The sequence below is a fragment of the Salvelinus sp. IW2-2015 genome, linkage group LG18 (assembly GCF_002910315.2).
Source record: "Salvelinus sp. IW2-2015 linkage group LG18, ASM291031v2, whole genome shotgun sequence".
NCBI lineage: Eukaryota > Metazoa > Chordata > Actinopteri > Salmoniformes > Salmonidae > Salvelinus > Salvelinus sp. IW2-2015.
Genome location: NC_036858.1, coordinates 39,021,877 through 39,039,991, shown reverse-complemented (window position 1 = coordinate 39,039,991; position 18,115 = coordinate 39,021,877). Strand labels below are relative to the sequence as shown.

The 18,115-nt window shown below is 42.7% G+C and overlaps 1 protein-coding gene across 2 annotated transcripts in view; it reads right to left on the bottom strand.

The window, feature by feature from the left end:
- The window catches only part of LOC111978462 (SH3 and PX domain-containing protein 2A), a 108,931-nt gene that overhangs the window by 26,721 nt on the left and 64,095 nt on the right, over positions 1-18,115 (bottom strand). For both annotated transcript variants that reach the window (XM_024008542.2, XM_024008540.2), the window contains exon 7: positions 11,439-11,567. In XM_024008542.2, the coding sequence (XP_023864310.2) occupies positions 11,439-11,567 (129 nt within the window). The remainder of the gene's footprint in view (positions 1-11,438; positions 11,568-18,115) is intronic.

Sequence of the window (18,115 nt, the reverse complement as noted above, 5' to 3'; positions counted from 1 at the left end):
TCTTTGTTTCACGGAAACATGGCTCACTCGAGACACGCTATCGGAGTCGGTACAGCCACCTGGTTTCTTCACGCATCGTGCCGACAGAAACAAGCATCCCCTCTGGTAAGAAGAAGGGCGGGGGAGTATTTCCTTATGATTAACGAGACGTGGTGTGATCATAACAACATACAGGAACTCAAGTCCTTTTGTTCACCTGACTTAGAATTCCTCACAATCAAATGCGGAACTCATTATCTACCAAGAGAATTCTCTTRGATCATAATCACAGTCGTGTATATTCCCTCCCATGCAGACACATCGACGGCCCTGAAAGAACTTAATTAGACTCTATGTAAACTGGAAACCACATATCCTGAGGCTGCATTTATTGTAGCTGGGGATTTGAACAAGGCTAATCTGAAAACAAGGCTCCCTAAATTATATCAGCATATCGATTGCGCGACCTGGGCTGGCAAAACCCTAGATCATTGTTATTCTTCTTCTAACTTCCACGATGCATATAAGGCCCTCCCACCCCCTCCTTTCGAAAAAGCTAACCAGGACTCTCTTTTATTGCTCCCAGCCTATAGAAAGAAACTAAAACAGGAAGCACCCGTGCTCAGGTCTATTCAACACTGGTCCGACCAATCGAATTCCACTCTTCAAGATTGCTTCGATCACATGGASTGGGATATGTTCCGCATAGCGTCGAACAACAACATTGYTGAATACGCTGATTCGGTGAGCGAGATTATTAGCAAGTGCATCGGTGAWGTTGTACCCARAGCGACTATTAAAACATTCCCCAACCAGAAACCGTGGATTGATGGCAGCATTCGCGCAAAACTGAAAGCGCGAACCACTGSTTTTAATCAGGGCAAGGTGACCGGAAACATGGCCGAATACAAACAGTGTAGTTATTCCCTCCACAAGGCAATCAAACAAGCTAAGCGTCAGTATAGAGACAAAGTAGAGTCGCAATTCAATGGCTCAGACACGAGAGGTATGTGGCAGGGTCTAGTCAATCACGGACTACAAAAGAAAAAKCAGCCCCGTCGCYGACCACGATGTCTTGCTCCCAGACAGACTAAAACAACTTATTTGCTCGCTTTGAGGACAATACAGTGCCACTGACACAGCCCGCTACCAAAACCTGCGGGCTCTCCTTCACTGCAGTCAACGTGAGTAAAACATTTAAACGTGTTAACCCTCGCAAGGCTGCAGGCCCAGACGTTATCCCCAGCCGCGTCCTCAGAGCATGCGCAGACCAGCTGGCTGGTSTGTTTACGAACATATTCAATSAATCTTATCCCAGTTTTGRTGTTCCCACATGCTTCAAGAGGGCCACCAGTGTTCCTGTTCCCAAGAAAGCTAAGGTAACTGAGCTAAATGACTACCGCCCCGTAGCACTCACTTCGGTCATCATGAAGTGCTTTGAGAGACTAGTCAAGGARCATGGTCCCGCCCAATCATCAAGTTTGCAGATGACACTACAGTGGTAGGCTTGATTACCAACAACGCCGAGACGGCCTACAGGGAGGAGGTGAGGGCCCTTGGAGTGTGYTYTCAGGAAAATAACCTCACACTCAATGTCAACAAAGCAAAGGAGATGATCGTGGACTTCAGGAAACAGCGGAGGGAGCAGCCCCCTATCCACATCGACGGGACAGTAGTGGAGAGGGTGGAAAGTTAAGTTCCTTGGCGTACACATCACGGACAAACTGAAARGGTCCACTCACACAGACAGCGTGGTYAAGAAGGCGCAGCAGCGCCTCTTCAACCACAMGAGGCTAAAGAAATTTGGCTTGTGACCAAAAACACTCACAAACTTTTACAGATGCACAATRGAGAGCATCCTGTCGGGCTGTATCACCGCCTGGTACGGCAACTGCTCCGCCCACAACCGCAAGGCTCTCCAGAYGGTAGTGAGGTCTGCACAACGCATCACTGGGGGCAAACTACCTGCCCTCCAAGACWCCTACACCACCCGATGTCACAGAAAGGCCAAAAAGATCATCAAGAACAACAACCACCCGAGCCACTGCCTGTTCACCCCGCTATCATCCAGAAGGCGAGGTCAGTACAGGTGAATCAAAGCGGGGACCGAGAGACTGAAAAACAGCTTCTATCTCAAGGCCATCAGACTGTTAAACAGCCATCACTAACATTGAGTGGCCAACATACTGACTCAACTCTAGCCACTTTAATAATGGAAAAATGTATGTAATAAATGTATCACTAGCCACTTTAAACAATGCCACTTCATATAATGTTTACATACCCTACATTACTCATCTCATATGTATATACTGTACTCTATACCATTTACTGCATCTTGCCATCTTGATGTAATAAATGTATCACTAGCCACTTTAAACAATGCCACTTTATATAATGTTTACATACCCTACATTACTCATCTCATATGTATATACTGTACTCTATACCATCTACTGCATCTTGCCTATGCCGTTAGGCCATCACTCATTCACATATTTTTATGTACATATTCTTATTCATTCCTTTACACTTGTGTGTATAAGGTAGTTGTTGTGAAATTGTTAGGTTAGATTACTTGTTAGACATTACTGCATGGTCGGAACTAGAAGCACAAGCATTTCGCTACACTCGCATTAACATCTGCTAACTATGTGTATGTGACAAATAAAATTTGATTTGATTTGAGATGCATTTATTTGACACTTAACATAACAACTTACCACATACCTATATTGCAGTCAATTTAACATAATTAACCTTTTGGTTTTAGATGTAATAACGTTTTTTAAGCCTCCTCACCTTAGTTAAATTGACATTTCTTGGTTGTAGTGCCTGTCACCTTTCCAAATCCACCTTGAATCCACCCTTCTAGTGGGATCAAAATATTCATGATTTTTGGGATCAAAACAATCCTAATCACCTACAACTCCTGATTAAAGATCAGATTGGATTACCAAATCCTTAACCCTATCTGGAGGAACAGAATCTGGATAGCGTAAGGTCCATATCCGGAGGAATAGAATCCCATTTTTCAATTCTAACATTAAATCCTATCCGATAGGATCCGATAGGGGTAATCCAATCAGATAACTTTTTGAAAAACCAGCCCCTTGGCTGCTGCCACATAGGCTTTTCAACACCATTTCTCTGTCGCCTAGCTCTGGAGAGGTCATGGCTGTTCTCTGCAGGAGAGTGAAATGACAAAACCCCTCGAAAACGGGCCTTCTGAGTGGAGCAGCAGTCTCAGGCACTGCATCACAGCCTGGGTCGCAGACCCATGAGGTGGCGCACAATTGGCCCAGCYATGTCGGAGTTAGGGGAGGGTTTGGCCGGCCGGGATGTCCTTGTCCCATCGCGCTCTAGCGACTCCTGTGGCATGCATACTGACACGGTCACCAGTTGTACGGCGTTTCCTCTGACACATTGGTGRGGCTGGCTTCTGGGTTAAGCAAGCGGTTTGTCAAGAAGCAGTGCGGCTTGGCAGTGTTGTCTTTCGGAGGATGCATGGCTCTCGACCTTCGCCTCTCCCGAGTCCGTACTGGAGTTGCAGGGATGGGACAAGACTGTAACTAACAATTGGATATCACAAAAAATGTATTACAAATAAACCCTTGCAAACCTTCTCTGTGATGTGGCGCTCCACGAATGCTCTATTTGTTGTGGAAAGCAGAATCCAAGATGGCCAACAGCTCTTCACATTCCCCATTAAGAAGACTGGAGGGTTCATTGGAAATGCAATCACACATGCTTCAGCAGCAGTTTTAAATGTTACTTTAGATTGACTTTGTGTGGGTCTACATACTAGAAGGCCTTGCTGTTTGGATCTGGCCCTGCGCCCACGCATTGGCAAAGGCTCAAGGCCCTAACAAGCCATGTAATGTGTTAAATTTTTACACCAAGGCTGTGGCTTCATACAAACCCGGTGCCAAGAAATTAAATGGAGAACGGAGAGCTAAAATAAATGTCTACAGTACTTTGGACTGGAGCCTGTCAACTGCTGAGGTGTGCAGTATTTCCCTGGCAATGCAGAGTCTGGAGTGTGTTAATGCGCTTATAAAATGGATTGCAAATTTTTTTTGGTGAGAATTCCCTCTCAAATGTACACATTTTTTCTAAAAAAGCTAGCTAGCATTCTTTGGTCACGAGAGTGCGGTTAACTTTTGAATTTAACGTAACCCCCACCACTCCTCTGACTGTTGCCGTGTCACTATGCCACATAGAACAAGTATTCCCATAATGCCGATGATGACAGAACTATAATATTAGCCTCAGTCTGCTACCCACCTGGCTAGCCAGCTATATTAGTAGGGAAGATTCCATGGCTTCGCATCTTCCTCTCTGTTGGCTGGCTAAAGTTATTGTCACTTCACTTCACAAATCAAATTTTATTAGTCACATGCTTCGTAAACAACAGGTGTWGACTAACAGTGAAATGCTTACTTACGGGCCCTTCCCAACAATGCAGAGAGAGAGAAAATAGATKAATAATAGAAAAGTAATAACATGTAATAATACAAGTAATAAATACACAATAAATAACAATAACTTGYCTATATACATGGGGTATCAGTACCAAGTTGATGTAGAGGGGTACGAGATAATTGAGGTCTTGCTAGCTAATATGGGAAATATGGGAATAAGGTATAGGAATGTGGTACCTTAAGTTGAAAGCACATTTGAAAGTTAGACATATGAATATACATTATGGCCACTTTAATAAGGCAGCTACACACCCCACCGAATGTCGATCTGCTGTTCATCTACCGTTCGTTCGCTGAGGTGTGTTTTAGGGACCACTCACCGGTGGGTGTCTGACATTTTCATGCAATTCTACACGTAGAATTGGTTTGCAAATTATAGCTGGCAATCTGTTCAGAGTTYCTAAGTACTCTTGGCCGGCAAACAGGCATGTAGTCTAGTGGTTAAGAGCGGTTAAGAGCGTTGGGCCAGGAACCAAAAGGTTGCTGGTTTGAATCCCCGAGCCGACTAGTCGAACAATCTGTCAATATGCCCTTGAGCAAGGCACTTAACCCTAATTGCTCCTGTAAGTCGCTTTGGATAAGAGCAGTTGCTAAATGACTAAAATGCCTGCGTGTCTGTTCCTTAAGACGTTTGAGTAAATACACTCTGTTATTGATGGCTATGACTGCCTCTACTTTATTTTTCAACCTTGTTCTCATAGGGTAGGGGCTTAGGCTGAGTTCACTGCAGCTCAAAAGAGGCAATACAAGTATGTTTCCTTGCCAATGCAGGTTTATAACACACAGGCGTGAATTACAGAGAACCTGAAYAAAAAAAAACATTCAGAGAATTTGTCTCTGGTCTTTCAGTAATGAATAAATGTTAATATACCAGTGCTACAACTGTTTTTGTTGCATTTTCTAGACCAAATTAAAGGTGTTTTGGCAAAATAGCATCACACAGAAACATATATTTAAAGATGAACCCCCTGAAAATTATTTGGTGACATGTATGAAAATTTGGAACTGAGTAGACATACAGCTGTTGAAAGGTGAGATATGCACGTTTTCCGTATCCCAGGATGTGTGTGTATGTGCATGTGCATTTTTGTGTGTATTATGTACAATTTGATACATTGACCAGCAGGGCTGGGACTGGACCCAACTCGGAGGAAGTGGAGAGATATTATACGACTACACCTACATATGTGTCTCTATCTGTGTCTGTCTACCTACCATATGTCTGTCATCTCCATCAACATCCTCATCCGTGTCTGTGTCTCCTGCAGCTGTACGACTCTTTATCATCTGTGTCTCAAGTCTGCGTCACTAGTTGTGTTGAGGAAGTAATGGATAAAGTAAATATTATTTCCCTTCTATACTGTAGTTCTCAAGAACGAGCTTTTAGGGGAAATTGCAAGGATCCATTGCAAATGGTTCAGTGACAGTTAAACATAACAAACAACATTCACTTGAATTAGGAGTCATTTCATAATGTTTATGTTCAGGTCCATGCAGTGCTTTTCTCCTCATCTCCTCACTGAGTTGTGCTACAGTAAGTTCTGTGCCCTCTCCTTTAGGTCAGTGGTTCAGTGAGACAATAGTGAGACAATAGTGAAACAATAGTGAGCCAACAGTGTCAAACCCACAGCTATCTGGTGGTGGTCTTGCATTACCACAAAAACTATACTTAAATGTCCCAAATTCACTGCAAACAATACAAAACAACATCTACGATTGTACTGCAAAGAAACCATGATACAACTCAGGACAAGACAAATAAATGTTGTAAGTTCATTTTTGACAATGCCAACAGAGTTGGCACTGGATGTACTAAATTAAAGGATGTGGTTGCCAACTATCTAATTAGGCTTTCAATGCCTGGATGAAATGTTGACGTCAGTCTCATTTACACAGCCAAAAACACTAACAAACACTTCTGGGGAAAAAAAAGTTTCTTTGTTTTGTTTACAGAGAAAATGAATCATAAAAAACAATGATAGTTATGTAAAAGCCACGTGTGTCGTAATGTGGCTCTAGGGTGAAAGTAAAGTGGTACTGCTACAGTAAGGATGGATATTCCTTGAAAGGAAAAAGTGGAGCAAGTGAACAGATGCTTGGCTCAGACTTCAAAGTGATAAAGCTTTACTCATATCCCCTCTGCCCCTGTCTCTTTCTAAGAGGGAGGGCAAAATAGAGGAACCTATCTGTTGAGGAGGGCCTGAGCCCTATTTGTCTCCCCTACAGTACCTGATGTCTGGAAACACTATATCAGGTTCAGCACTCCAGCCTCCATTTTACTGTAATCAACAACACATTTATTGCTCAAGACAAAAATGCGAACAGGCCAGCAACTTTAGATTTTCTTACTATGAATGTATACCATATGTACTCATCTAAACTACAATATGCAATGTTTTAACACAGGATTGAGGTGCCTCAGGCTCTACTGTGCTGCATGTATTTTATTTCTAGATATCCAAAGTCTCACATTGAATCAAATAGCCTGTCTTTAACTGCTACTAAAACACAAGTGTTACTTACTAAAACAAGTTTTTAAGTTTTGGGGTCAGTCTTTGAAATATTGGCTCGTGCTACAGATGTGATATGAAGATTACAACCTTTAGCGTTACAGGCATTTCTCTGTGCCTGAGATGATGTGGAATGCTGAGCCTCAGCACTATTGGAGATATCTGATCCCACTGGAAAGCACTGCAGGAGAAAACCCCATTCATTTCAAGTTTCTTTATTTATAAACACTGTATAGAGTATAAAAGAGGGGAAATATATAAAGTTCAATACATTCACTTCCAGTTTTCATAAAATACTGGGTCCAATTTCCAGCGATGGTTCTGTTAAGATTGGGAGGCGAAAAAGTACTAATGTTGACCTAAGGAACAGCCAATGCAGTCCCCTAGAATGTGAAAGGATCCCCGCTAGAATGTATGCTGACCTTTCTAAAGCCCTATGCTCTAGGCAGCACAGATGGCGTGTGTGGGGCACCCAACCCAACCCTCTAAAACACTATTTAACTTTAATTGTTATTCCTAAATGAGAGGCACCTCACGAATCCGTTGGTTCATGTCCATCGTCTGGCCATAGCATAAGCTTGTTTACCAATGGTGTTAAACAGCTCCTTATTCACATKTCCTCTTCCTCATGAACACTGATCTACAGTGTCTGAGAGGATTTAAGCGCAGAGAGAAATACATGTTGGAAACCCATCGAGTACCTCCTCAACGTATCCATGGTCCATCAAGAATAAAGGGAGACGAGAAGAGAGACAAGGAAAATAATTGGGACACAGCCTTAACATTTAAGCCTAAAATACCGTACAAAGTGTTCCCAGAAGTCACACTGACTGACGCAGGCTATTGGTTTATAGACGGACACACATGCAGGGTGGTACAGGGGAGCTATGGGGAGCCTGAGGGGCAGACAGACCCAAGCTGCTTCCCTCTCCGACACAGACATTCCTGGAGTTTATTTGTCAAATTACAATTTAAAAAGCCGATCTAGGATTTCAGCAGTGTAAACGTACACTGGTCAGAAGAGATTTAGAGGGATATTATCTGGGTTGGACTGGGCAAGGCTAGCCTAACATTGCCCTTGAGGTGTAGAGTAGGTAGCATACCTCTAGAGGGAAATGTGATGGCAAATGTTTTACTTTCCTATGCATTTCGATAACAAGAAGAGTTCAACTGTAGACAAATAAAAAGATTGTTCTTAATTGACCCACCTGGTTAAGTAAAGGTTAAAAAGTGGTGTGCTATCTTAGCTTAGCCCTGGTTAGCATCTCTTTAACACACTGTAAGTTGAGGAGGCATCCTGGAGGATCCATTAATCCATTATAATGAACCAACCTCTCTGAACCGCTAACTTTGGCAGGAAAGGGCTTTTTCCATATTCCCCCTGACTCTCTCCTTGGCCCACACTCCTCTCCTCTCCAAAGTCAGTGTCTCTCTCTGGCAAGCTCTGACCTAACTCAGTAGTGAAAATATACAGAGGGATTGCAATCAAACAAATACAAGAAACTGCAAGGGCATCAGGGATAAAACCTTTATGGAACACTGCTTTTGAGTATCCTAAAAAGTGGCAGCTGATTTTTATGGAACTCTGTGAAAATGACACAACCAAAAATATAGATCTTGCCCAATTTCTCTGTCTTTGATGAGTCCTGGCAGTGCAGCATTCCTGGCCTTTTACAATAATTGTATAATATAAACATCAAAATAAAAATACATCTGAGCGGAGCGAATCCACAACACACGTTGCCATTCTGAGTTATGTTTATTTACAAGGTACAGTACCTGATCTAATAACCAGGAACACCCTCTCACCAAAACATGAATTATCATAAACTATGACACTGACTGAAGGCCTATATGCAAAAGCAGTATCAACAAACCAGTGGAAATGAAAATAATGGCTTGGCCTGGAATGGGACATGGAAAGCTGAGAAAGCTGAATGTGCCACATAAAATGACTTAGATTCAAAGCCCCTGTCAGGAGTATATTATCTAATCCAAGGTAAGGAAATGTGCCTTTCCTTTAGTTCAACAGCAAATTACTGGAGACATTTAAGCAGCTCTGGGTTCATAAAAAGTACATATCTAACTTCTTCAGCACTGAAAGTCTGGGATTCAGAAATCAACCTCAAATGCCATAAAATACATGAACTTATTCTGGGAGAGATGGATGCTAAACTAAACGGACTGAAGTATTTTACGCGCATCTGTAATTCTTAGAATTGGTATGAGGCTTAGGACTGATGTCACCCACATTGCAGCTTAGCCTTCTTCCATGCTGTCCAGGAGGTGTCATGGCTTCAGCTAATGCTAACCATACTGTTGAACACAACAGGCTTCAGCTAATGCTAACCGTTCTGTTGAACACAACAGGCTTCAGCTAATGCTAACCATTCTGATGAGCACTGCAGGCTTCAGCTAATGCTAACCATTCTGATGAACACCACAGGCTTTAGCTAATGTTAACCATTCTGATGAACAATAACATGCTTCAGCTAATGCTAACATACTGTTGAACACACAGGCTTCAGCTAATGCTAACTTGTTGAACACAACAGGCTTTCAGTAATGCTAACCATTCTGATGAACACAGGTTCAGCTATGCTACCATTCTGATGAGCACTGCAGGCTTCAGCTAATGCTAACCATTTCTGATTGAGCACTTGCAGGCTTCAGCTAATGCTAACCATTCTGATGAACACCACAGGCTTTAGCTAATGTTAACCATTCTGATGAACAATACATGCTTCAGCTAATGCTAAACATACTGTTGAACACAGCAGGCTTCAGCTAATGCTAACCATTCTGTTGAACACAACAGGCTTCAGCTAATGCTAACCATTCTGATGAACATTACAGGTTTCAGTTAATGCTAACCATTATGTTGAACACTACAGGCTTCAACTAATGCTAACCATTCTGATAAACACTACATGCTTCAGCTAATGCTAACTGTTATGTTGAACACTACAGGCTTCAGACAGTGCTCTGATGGGTTTTAATTTAGCTACCTCTGCAATACGTGGGAGTCCCCTGCCTACAGTGCTTGAGTTGTTGATGCCAAATGCCATCTATACACTACTGGTTGTATACCTATGAATCAGACAGTGATTCAGTTAGACTTGCAGGTGGGTGAACTCTCTGACCAGTGACATATTTACTCTGTAGTCATCTAAATGTACTGCAGCCTTCAAAAGCCCAGTTACCAGCATCATCCATCAAGCTCCATGCTTATTATGGAGGAAAGGACTCAAGTCAAGGCCTCGGGCCGAAGGACTTCAAGGTGTTTGGAAATCTGCCTCAAAGTGACTCCCTAGTGGGATCAAATCCAACTGGACCAAGAAGGAYAAATAAACGGATGAACTCAAAGGGTGGGTACAGACACTTCAAAGCAGTCTGAGTCAATTGACTCTCTTCCTTTAGGCCTCTATGGCATGGGGTTTACTCACACCCAATGTGAAACCTAAGTTAAATTGCTTTTCTGATCACTGTTTCCCCTCCTCTTTGAAGAACACGAGTCCCATTACTGCTTTACTGTCTGGGAACACCATTTAAGCCAGGATGTCAACCTCTGTTACTGAGCCTGTCTCTCGCTCTAGAGGCTTTGGAGATGGATATCACAAAACTTCTTATTTCATTCTACTGAAGGGAAAGGAAAACTAAACAGGTTTCCTTATCCTGCGTCAGCTAAAACTGTGGTTCAGTTAATGGTGWGGTGTGTTTGTATGTTACTGCACAAGAGTTAGTGAGTCTTAACTGGGTCAAAGTATATAGGCAAACGTAAACACTGACATATCAAGTAAGACCATCAACATATGTATACAGGACTTTATAAAGAGTAGACCTTTCATTGATTCTACTGGAGGGCATGATATGCATAACAGTCAATAGACTAAGCTCTGCGTAACATTTATCAGCTTTCACTGTGAAAAAGCCAAATTTAATGAATCTCAACAAGGGCCAGATGAAGATTATTTTCAGTTCCTTTTGAGGATCAGCTCCTAGCACTCCATTTTCAGAGGTTAAACAGCTGACTCAGGACCCCGTGCAGCTGGCATATGTAAATCCAGCGTGTCTCTCCGTCTTTCCGATAAAGTGAGCTGGATAATTAATATAGGCGTCTGGGAGACATTCCTCCTACAGAAGGCAACATTCTGGCCCCGGCCTAAACCAACAAGGGGAAAAAACAGGCCTCTCTGCAGGCCAAAGTGAGCCTCCAGGGCTAAGGCACAGTTTGAAGGCTGTGGACATAAAGGGAGGGGAGAGAGGTGGGGAAATGGAGCAGGGAAAGAAGGGAGGAAGAAGGGGAACTATTGGGGATGAAGAAAAGACCGTGACCCCAGACTGAGAGGTGAAAATGGGAATTCTCATGTGGATGCTGGCCGGAAAGTGTGCATGAATAGGTGTGCATCACTGTGTGTGTGCGCGCGTGTGCCTGCATGCATGCGTGTGTAGGTTGGTCACTCACCACTCTCGCTCTTATCGATGACGTCTACCAGTTTGCCAGCCTGCAGGCTGATTTCCGCCGGCTCCTGCTTCTCATAGTTGGCCACCACCATGTACTGCTCCAGTAGCATAGGATCGGCACCATCCAAACCTGGGGTTGATGGGAAAAAACACGCTGTCAGCCAGCTCCCGGTCATGGGTCCGCGAGAGCGACCGCCGGGCACCCTCTGCGCCATAGGCCAATTTGTCAGTAGACCTCAGCCAATGGGAACACACGCTGAGCTCTGTGCATTTTCCCAAGAGTCTGGCCATATAGCTGGAGAGTCAAAAAGGAACGCCTATTAAACTGAAAGTCTCCCAAAATACATCAAGCAGTCTGCTGAAGAGAATCCATTCTAAGCTGTTGGGGGGCCTCATCCATAGTCTAAACTTGAGATAGAAAAATAGGAATGGATGGAGAGAAAAAGAGGAAAGCAATAGAGAGAAAGAGAAAGAAAGAGCAGGAGCAGCAGCCGGTTGTCGATAGAACAGTGGAGCGGGAGAAAGGAACGGTTTCCCCTGGAAAATAAACAGTCTGTTAAAAAGCCTCCTTCTCCTTGTTGGGGCTGGAGCTGGAGGAAGAGTAGGGGGGGTTGTGTACGCCAATCATAAGAGTCGACACTGAAGGCCTTAAATAGAACCAGATGAGTAGGCTGGAGTTGAGCTCAGGAGGCCGGGCCTCGGCTGCTGTGAAACACTAGAGCACAGGACTTTCATTTAGTATTGCCAATGGAAAGCTTCTTTCCTGGCCTCGCTGGGTTAAACATATTAGCACCAGCAATGACTTAGTTTTGACAATGTTATTCAGCAGGACCGTTCCACTGGGCACAGACGTCAGTTCAACATCGAGTCTTGAATTACATTTTGTTTAGTTGTCAACTAACCTGAATTCAACGTGAAATAAAAAATAATAATAATGTAATTGGATTAGGTTAAAGGTTAGGGTCACGAAGTTCACTTACGTTGATGGCTTATTTTAATGTGGAAACAACGTTGATTTAAACAGTTTTTGTCCAGTGGGGTACATTGATCAAACATCCAAGAATGTGTTGTGTCAGTATTATAGATGAGGTGGCTCTTATTAAGCTGTGATCACAAACATTGCTTTATTTTTCTTCATATATCTACTGTATCTGTCTTTTATACAAACTATGCAGTCCATGTTGCATTACATGGTAGTGATGTTTATGATATGAATTTCAGAACATAAACAGTTTGCAAAGAGTAAAGCACACTTAAATATACATGGACTGGTATTGTACAAAAAGCCAAGCCATAACCTCAACATCAAAAGGAAAAAACACAAAGATCATTGGGGATGTTTCTCATTTTCAAAAACAAAGCACCTGTTGCATGAATTTAAAACAGTAAATAAACTACATCTTCAAAACAAATTCAACCACCTACCACTGCACACTAAACCTTAAAAAGTCACTCCAAAACATCTCCAGCTGGAGCCTAGAATGAACTGAGACAACCCAGTTTAGCAGCAGAACTAACACATGTCAGCTGTTCCCTAGAATCAGACACTGCTGAGATGCATTTCACACATTACTGATGGCTCAGACTGGCCACAGAGTTTCGTAAAACGGAGAGGAGAGAAATGATTCACAGATCACATAAGAACACAGTATACAGCACATACTATGTATCCGGATTCAAAACCAGGATATCCTTTGGTCTAAATTCCAAGCTGCTTCAAGGCTTGCCTGAGTAATAATTTATAGTTTAACTGCCAACAGACAGTTCACGTATATGGATACTAAGATGGAGGATACAGCACAAATGCTCTGTAGTACTCATTGTCAATGTACTGTTTCTCTCTTAGCTGAGATAAATTACAGAATTTAGTGAAAAATAAATGAGTTAGCTGAGTTCCTGTATCACATAATCAAGAGAAATGTCTACAAAACAAATGATAAACTAGATGAAGACAACCACGTCCAAATGAAAACATTATTCAACCTGTGGTAAACTCAGTGTCTGGAACATTGTACAGAGAGCTCTATCTCACACGATGGAAAATAGCATGATTCCAGTCCAATAAATACTATTAGATAAGAAGTGATTGAGTAAAAAGAGAGGACCTGACGACAGCTGTCAGACGAAAGATGAACATTTACGTAAATTAGGATTATGTTCCCATTCTATGCTGAGGGGCAGGTGTCACAAATGTCAAAGCACTAATAACTCATCCGGATGAGCTCAGCTTCAATAGCATCCAAAATACTAAACCTGCCAACTAGTAAAGTTGAACCAGTGTGMTTCCTTCTGTGGTTTATGCTGCTTTCTCATTATTTGCACAGGGTTCTTTGCTCACCGCGAGGTTGGATGCAGAAGCCTTGGAAAGTTAATATTAGTTGAACTTTGAGGGCAGGAGTGCAACCCCTTGCAGTGTGATCCACTTACTGGTGGAAAACAATGACTTGTGCTACACCTAAAGTAATGTGAAGGCTGCTTTAGAAATGCAAGGCTTTGGTTTTCCTTTCAGCATAGCTGCCATAGATGAATGCTCAAGATTATACATTCAATGATGCTGAGACCAAAACTCATCCAATGCATTTTTATAACCTGTTGGGAATGGTCAGAACGATGGCTGACCACAGAGGCAGATGAATCCCATCGCTTAACACAAGAAATGACAAGGAGATCATTTTGACCCAATATGAATGTAAAATTGCCCCCCTCCGTCCTTGACTTTTCTTAAATAAGTCTATTTAACACACGTACAGATTGTTGTTAGAATTTTGATATGACAAACATAATATGTTATAAGCAGTTTTAAGAGGACATTACATRCCCCCCCCCCCCGAGCCGCTAAAAAGTGACTTTTTCCAAATCCTCCTACAGAATCACATCAGAAAGAGATGATCCTGAGGTTTCCAAAACACTTACCATTGCCAAATAACTTTCAAAATTGATACTTAAAAATATAACTTTTTCCACTGTTACATGTGCTCCATGCTTGAGCACACGACAATAGCTAGCCTACAGTAACAAACAAATAAAAATGATATTGTGTTATTTTAAATAAAAAAAAATATTTGTATTCTAATGTTAACCAAGACCTTCATAAACACAATCAAAGTATTATTTTTCCGATAGCAAACATAAAATGTATTTATTAGACTGTTAGAATGTTGAGTGAAAATTAATCTGCTATATTGTGGTTAAATGGAAGCCTCTCCAACATAATCCAGGTAGAATCAGGAATTCCCCAGGGCAGCTGTCTAGGCCCATTACTTTTTTCAATCTTTACAAATGAGATGCCACTGGCTTTGAGTAAAGCCAGAGCATCTTTGTATACGGATGACTCAACAATATACACGTCAGCTACTACAGCGACTGAAATGACTGCAACACTTAACAAAGAGCTGCAATTAGTTAGAGTCAGTGGCAAGGAATAAGTTAGCCCTACATATTTCTAAAACTAAAAGCATTGTATTTGGGAATAAAACATTCACTAAACCCTAAACCTCAACTAAATATTGTAATAACTAATGTGGAAATTGAGCAAGTTGAGGTGACTAAACTGCTTGGAGTAAGCCTGGATTGTAAACGGTCATGGTCAAAACATACTGATACAACAGTTGCTAAGATGGGGAGAAGTATGTCCTAATAAAGTGCTGCTTTATCTTCTTAACAGCACTATCAACAAGGCAGGTCCTACAGGCCCTAGTTTTGTCGCACCTGGACTACTGTTCAGCTTGCAAGCCGAAGGCAATAATAGGTAAAAATGCCATGTCTTAGGTCAGTTAGGATCACCACTTTATTTTAAGAATGTGGAATGTCAGAATAATAGTAGAGAGAATGATTGATTTCAGCTTTTATTTCTTTCATCACATTCCCAGTGGGTAAGAAGTTTACATACACTCAATTAGTATTTGGTAGCATTGCCTTTAAATAGTTTAACTTGGGTGAAACCTTTCGGGTAGCCTTCCAAAAGCTTCCCACAATAAGTTGGGTGAATTTTGGGCCATTCCTCCTGACAGAGATGGTGTAACCGAGTCAGGTTTGTAGGCCTCCTTGCTTGCACACGCTTTTTCAGTTCTGCCCACAAATMTTCTATAGGATGGAGGTCAGGGGTTTGTGATGGCCACTCCAAAACCTTGACATTGTTGTACTTACGCAATTTTTCCACAACTTTGGAAGTATGCTTGGGGTCATTGTCCATTTGGAAGACCCATTTGCAACCAAGCTTTAACTTCCTGACTGATGTCTTGAGATGTTGCTTCAATATATTGACATCATTTCCATTCCTCATGATGCCATCTATTTTGTGAAGTGCACCAGTCCGTCCTGCTGCAAAGCACCCCCACAACGTGATGCTGCCACCCTCGTGCTTCACGGTTGGGATGGTGTTCTTCGGCTTGCAAGCCTCCCCCTTTTTCCTCCAAACATAACGATGGTCATATTTGCCAAACAGTTCTATTTTTGTTTCATCAGACCAGAGGACATTTCTCCAAAAAGTATGATATTTGTCCCCATGTGCAGTTGCAAACCATATTCTGGCTTTTTTATGGCGGTTTTGGAGCAGTGGCTTCTTCCTTGCTGAGCGGCTTTTCAGGTTATGTCGATATAGGACTCATTTTACTGTGGATATAGATACTTTTCTACCTTTTCCCTCCAGCATCTTCACAAGGTCCTTTGCTGTTGTTCTGAGATTGATTTGCACTTTTCGCACCAAAGTACGTTCACCTCTAGGAGACAGAACGCGTGTTCTTCCTGAGCGGTATGACGGCTGCATGGTCCCATGGTGTTTATACTTGCGTACTATTGTTTGTACAGATGAACGTGGTACCTTCAGGTGTTTGGAAATTGCTCCCAAGGATGAACCAGACTTGTGGAGGTCTACAAAAAACATTCTGAGGTCTTGGCTATTTCTCAGTAAAGCCTCAAGCATAAATTGCTCAGTAAAGCCTCAAGCATAAAGCCTCAAGCATAAATTGTCCGAAACGCTGAAATGGGCTACTTCTATGAGAAAAATTGAGGAGGCAGAACACACCTCATTGCAAACTGTTGTTAGAAAATAATGTGAAATTTACAAGTTGAAACATAGCCTACACTGTAGATTATTAGCAGGCAGCACGTGTTAACTCTCCAGTTGCGTAATAATCACATTTTAGAACAGTGAGTGCATTCTGACATCAGGTGCATAAAATGACGCTGGAGCGACCGTTAAAGATATTTGGAACTCACATATGAAAAGGGTCATTAATTGGTGTTGCCTTAGATTGTAAAATGTCATGGAGAAAACATATTGATTCAATGGTTGTAAAGATGGGGAGAGGTCTGTCCGTGATGATTCAAATCCAATTGTATTAGTCACATGCGCCGAATACAACAGGTGTAGACCTTACAGTGAAATGCTTACTTACGAGCCCCTAACCAACAGCGCAGTTTTTAAAAATACGGGTAACAGATAAACGTAACAAGTAATTAAAGAGCAGCAGTAAAAAATAACATATACAGCGGGGTGTCGGTACAGAGGCAATGTGCGAGGGCACCGGTTAATTGAGGTAGTATGTACATGTAGGAGAATAATTAAAGTGACTATAAATAGATGATAACAGAGAGTGGCAGTGGTGTGGAGGGGGAGGGGCGGGGGTAATGCGAATAGTCTGGGTAGCCATTTGACTAGATGTTCAGGAGTCTTATGTCTTCYGGGTAGAAGCTGTTTAGAAGTCTCTTGGACCTGAACTTGCCACTTCGGTGCAGCTTGCCGTGTTGTAGCAGGGAGAACAGTCTATGACTAGGGTGGTTGGAGTCTTTGACAATTTTTAGGGCCTTCCTCTGACCCCGGGTGGTATAGAGGTCCTGGATGGCAGGAAGCTTGGACCCAGTGATGTACTGGGCCGTTCGCACTACTCTCTGTAGTGCCTTGCGGTCGGAGGCCGAGCCGTTGCCATACCAGGCAGTGATGCAACCTGTGAGGATGCTCTCGATGGTGCAGCTGTAGAACCTTTTGAGGATCTGAGGACCCATGCCAAATCTTTTCAGTCTCCTGAGGGGCAATACGTTTTGTTGTGCCCGCTTATCGACTGTCATGGTGTGCTTGGACCATGTTAGTTTGTTGGTGATGTGGACACCAAGGAACMTTAAGCTTTCAACCTGCTCCACTGTAGCCCTGTCGATGAGAATGGGGGCGTGCTCGGTCATCTTTTRCCTGTAGTCCACAATCATCTCCTTTGTCTTAACCACGTTGAGGGAGAGGTTGTTGTCCRGGCACCACACGGCCAGGTATCTGACCTCCTCCCTATAGGCTGTCTCGTTTTTGTCGGTGATCAGGCCTACCACTGTTGTGTCATCGGCAAATTTAATGATGAAATTGGAGTTGTGCCTGGCCGTGCAGTCATGAGTGAACAGGGAGTACAGGAGGGGGCTGAGCACGCACCCCTGAGGGGCCCCTGTGTTGAGGATCAGCGTGGCGGGTGTGTTGTTACCTACCCTTACCACCCAGGGGTGGCCCATCAGGAAGTCCAGGATCCAGTTGCAGAGGGAGGTGTTTAGTCCCAGGGTTCTTCGCTTATTGATGAGCTTTGAGGGCACTATGGTGTTGAACGCTGAGCTGTAGTCAATGAATAGCATTCTCACATAGGTGTTCATTTTGTCCAGGTGGGAAAGGGCAMTGTGGAGTAAAATAAAGACTGCATCYTCTGT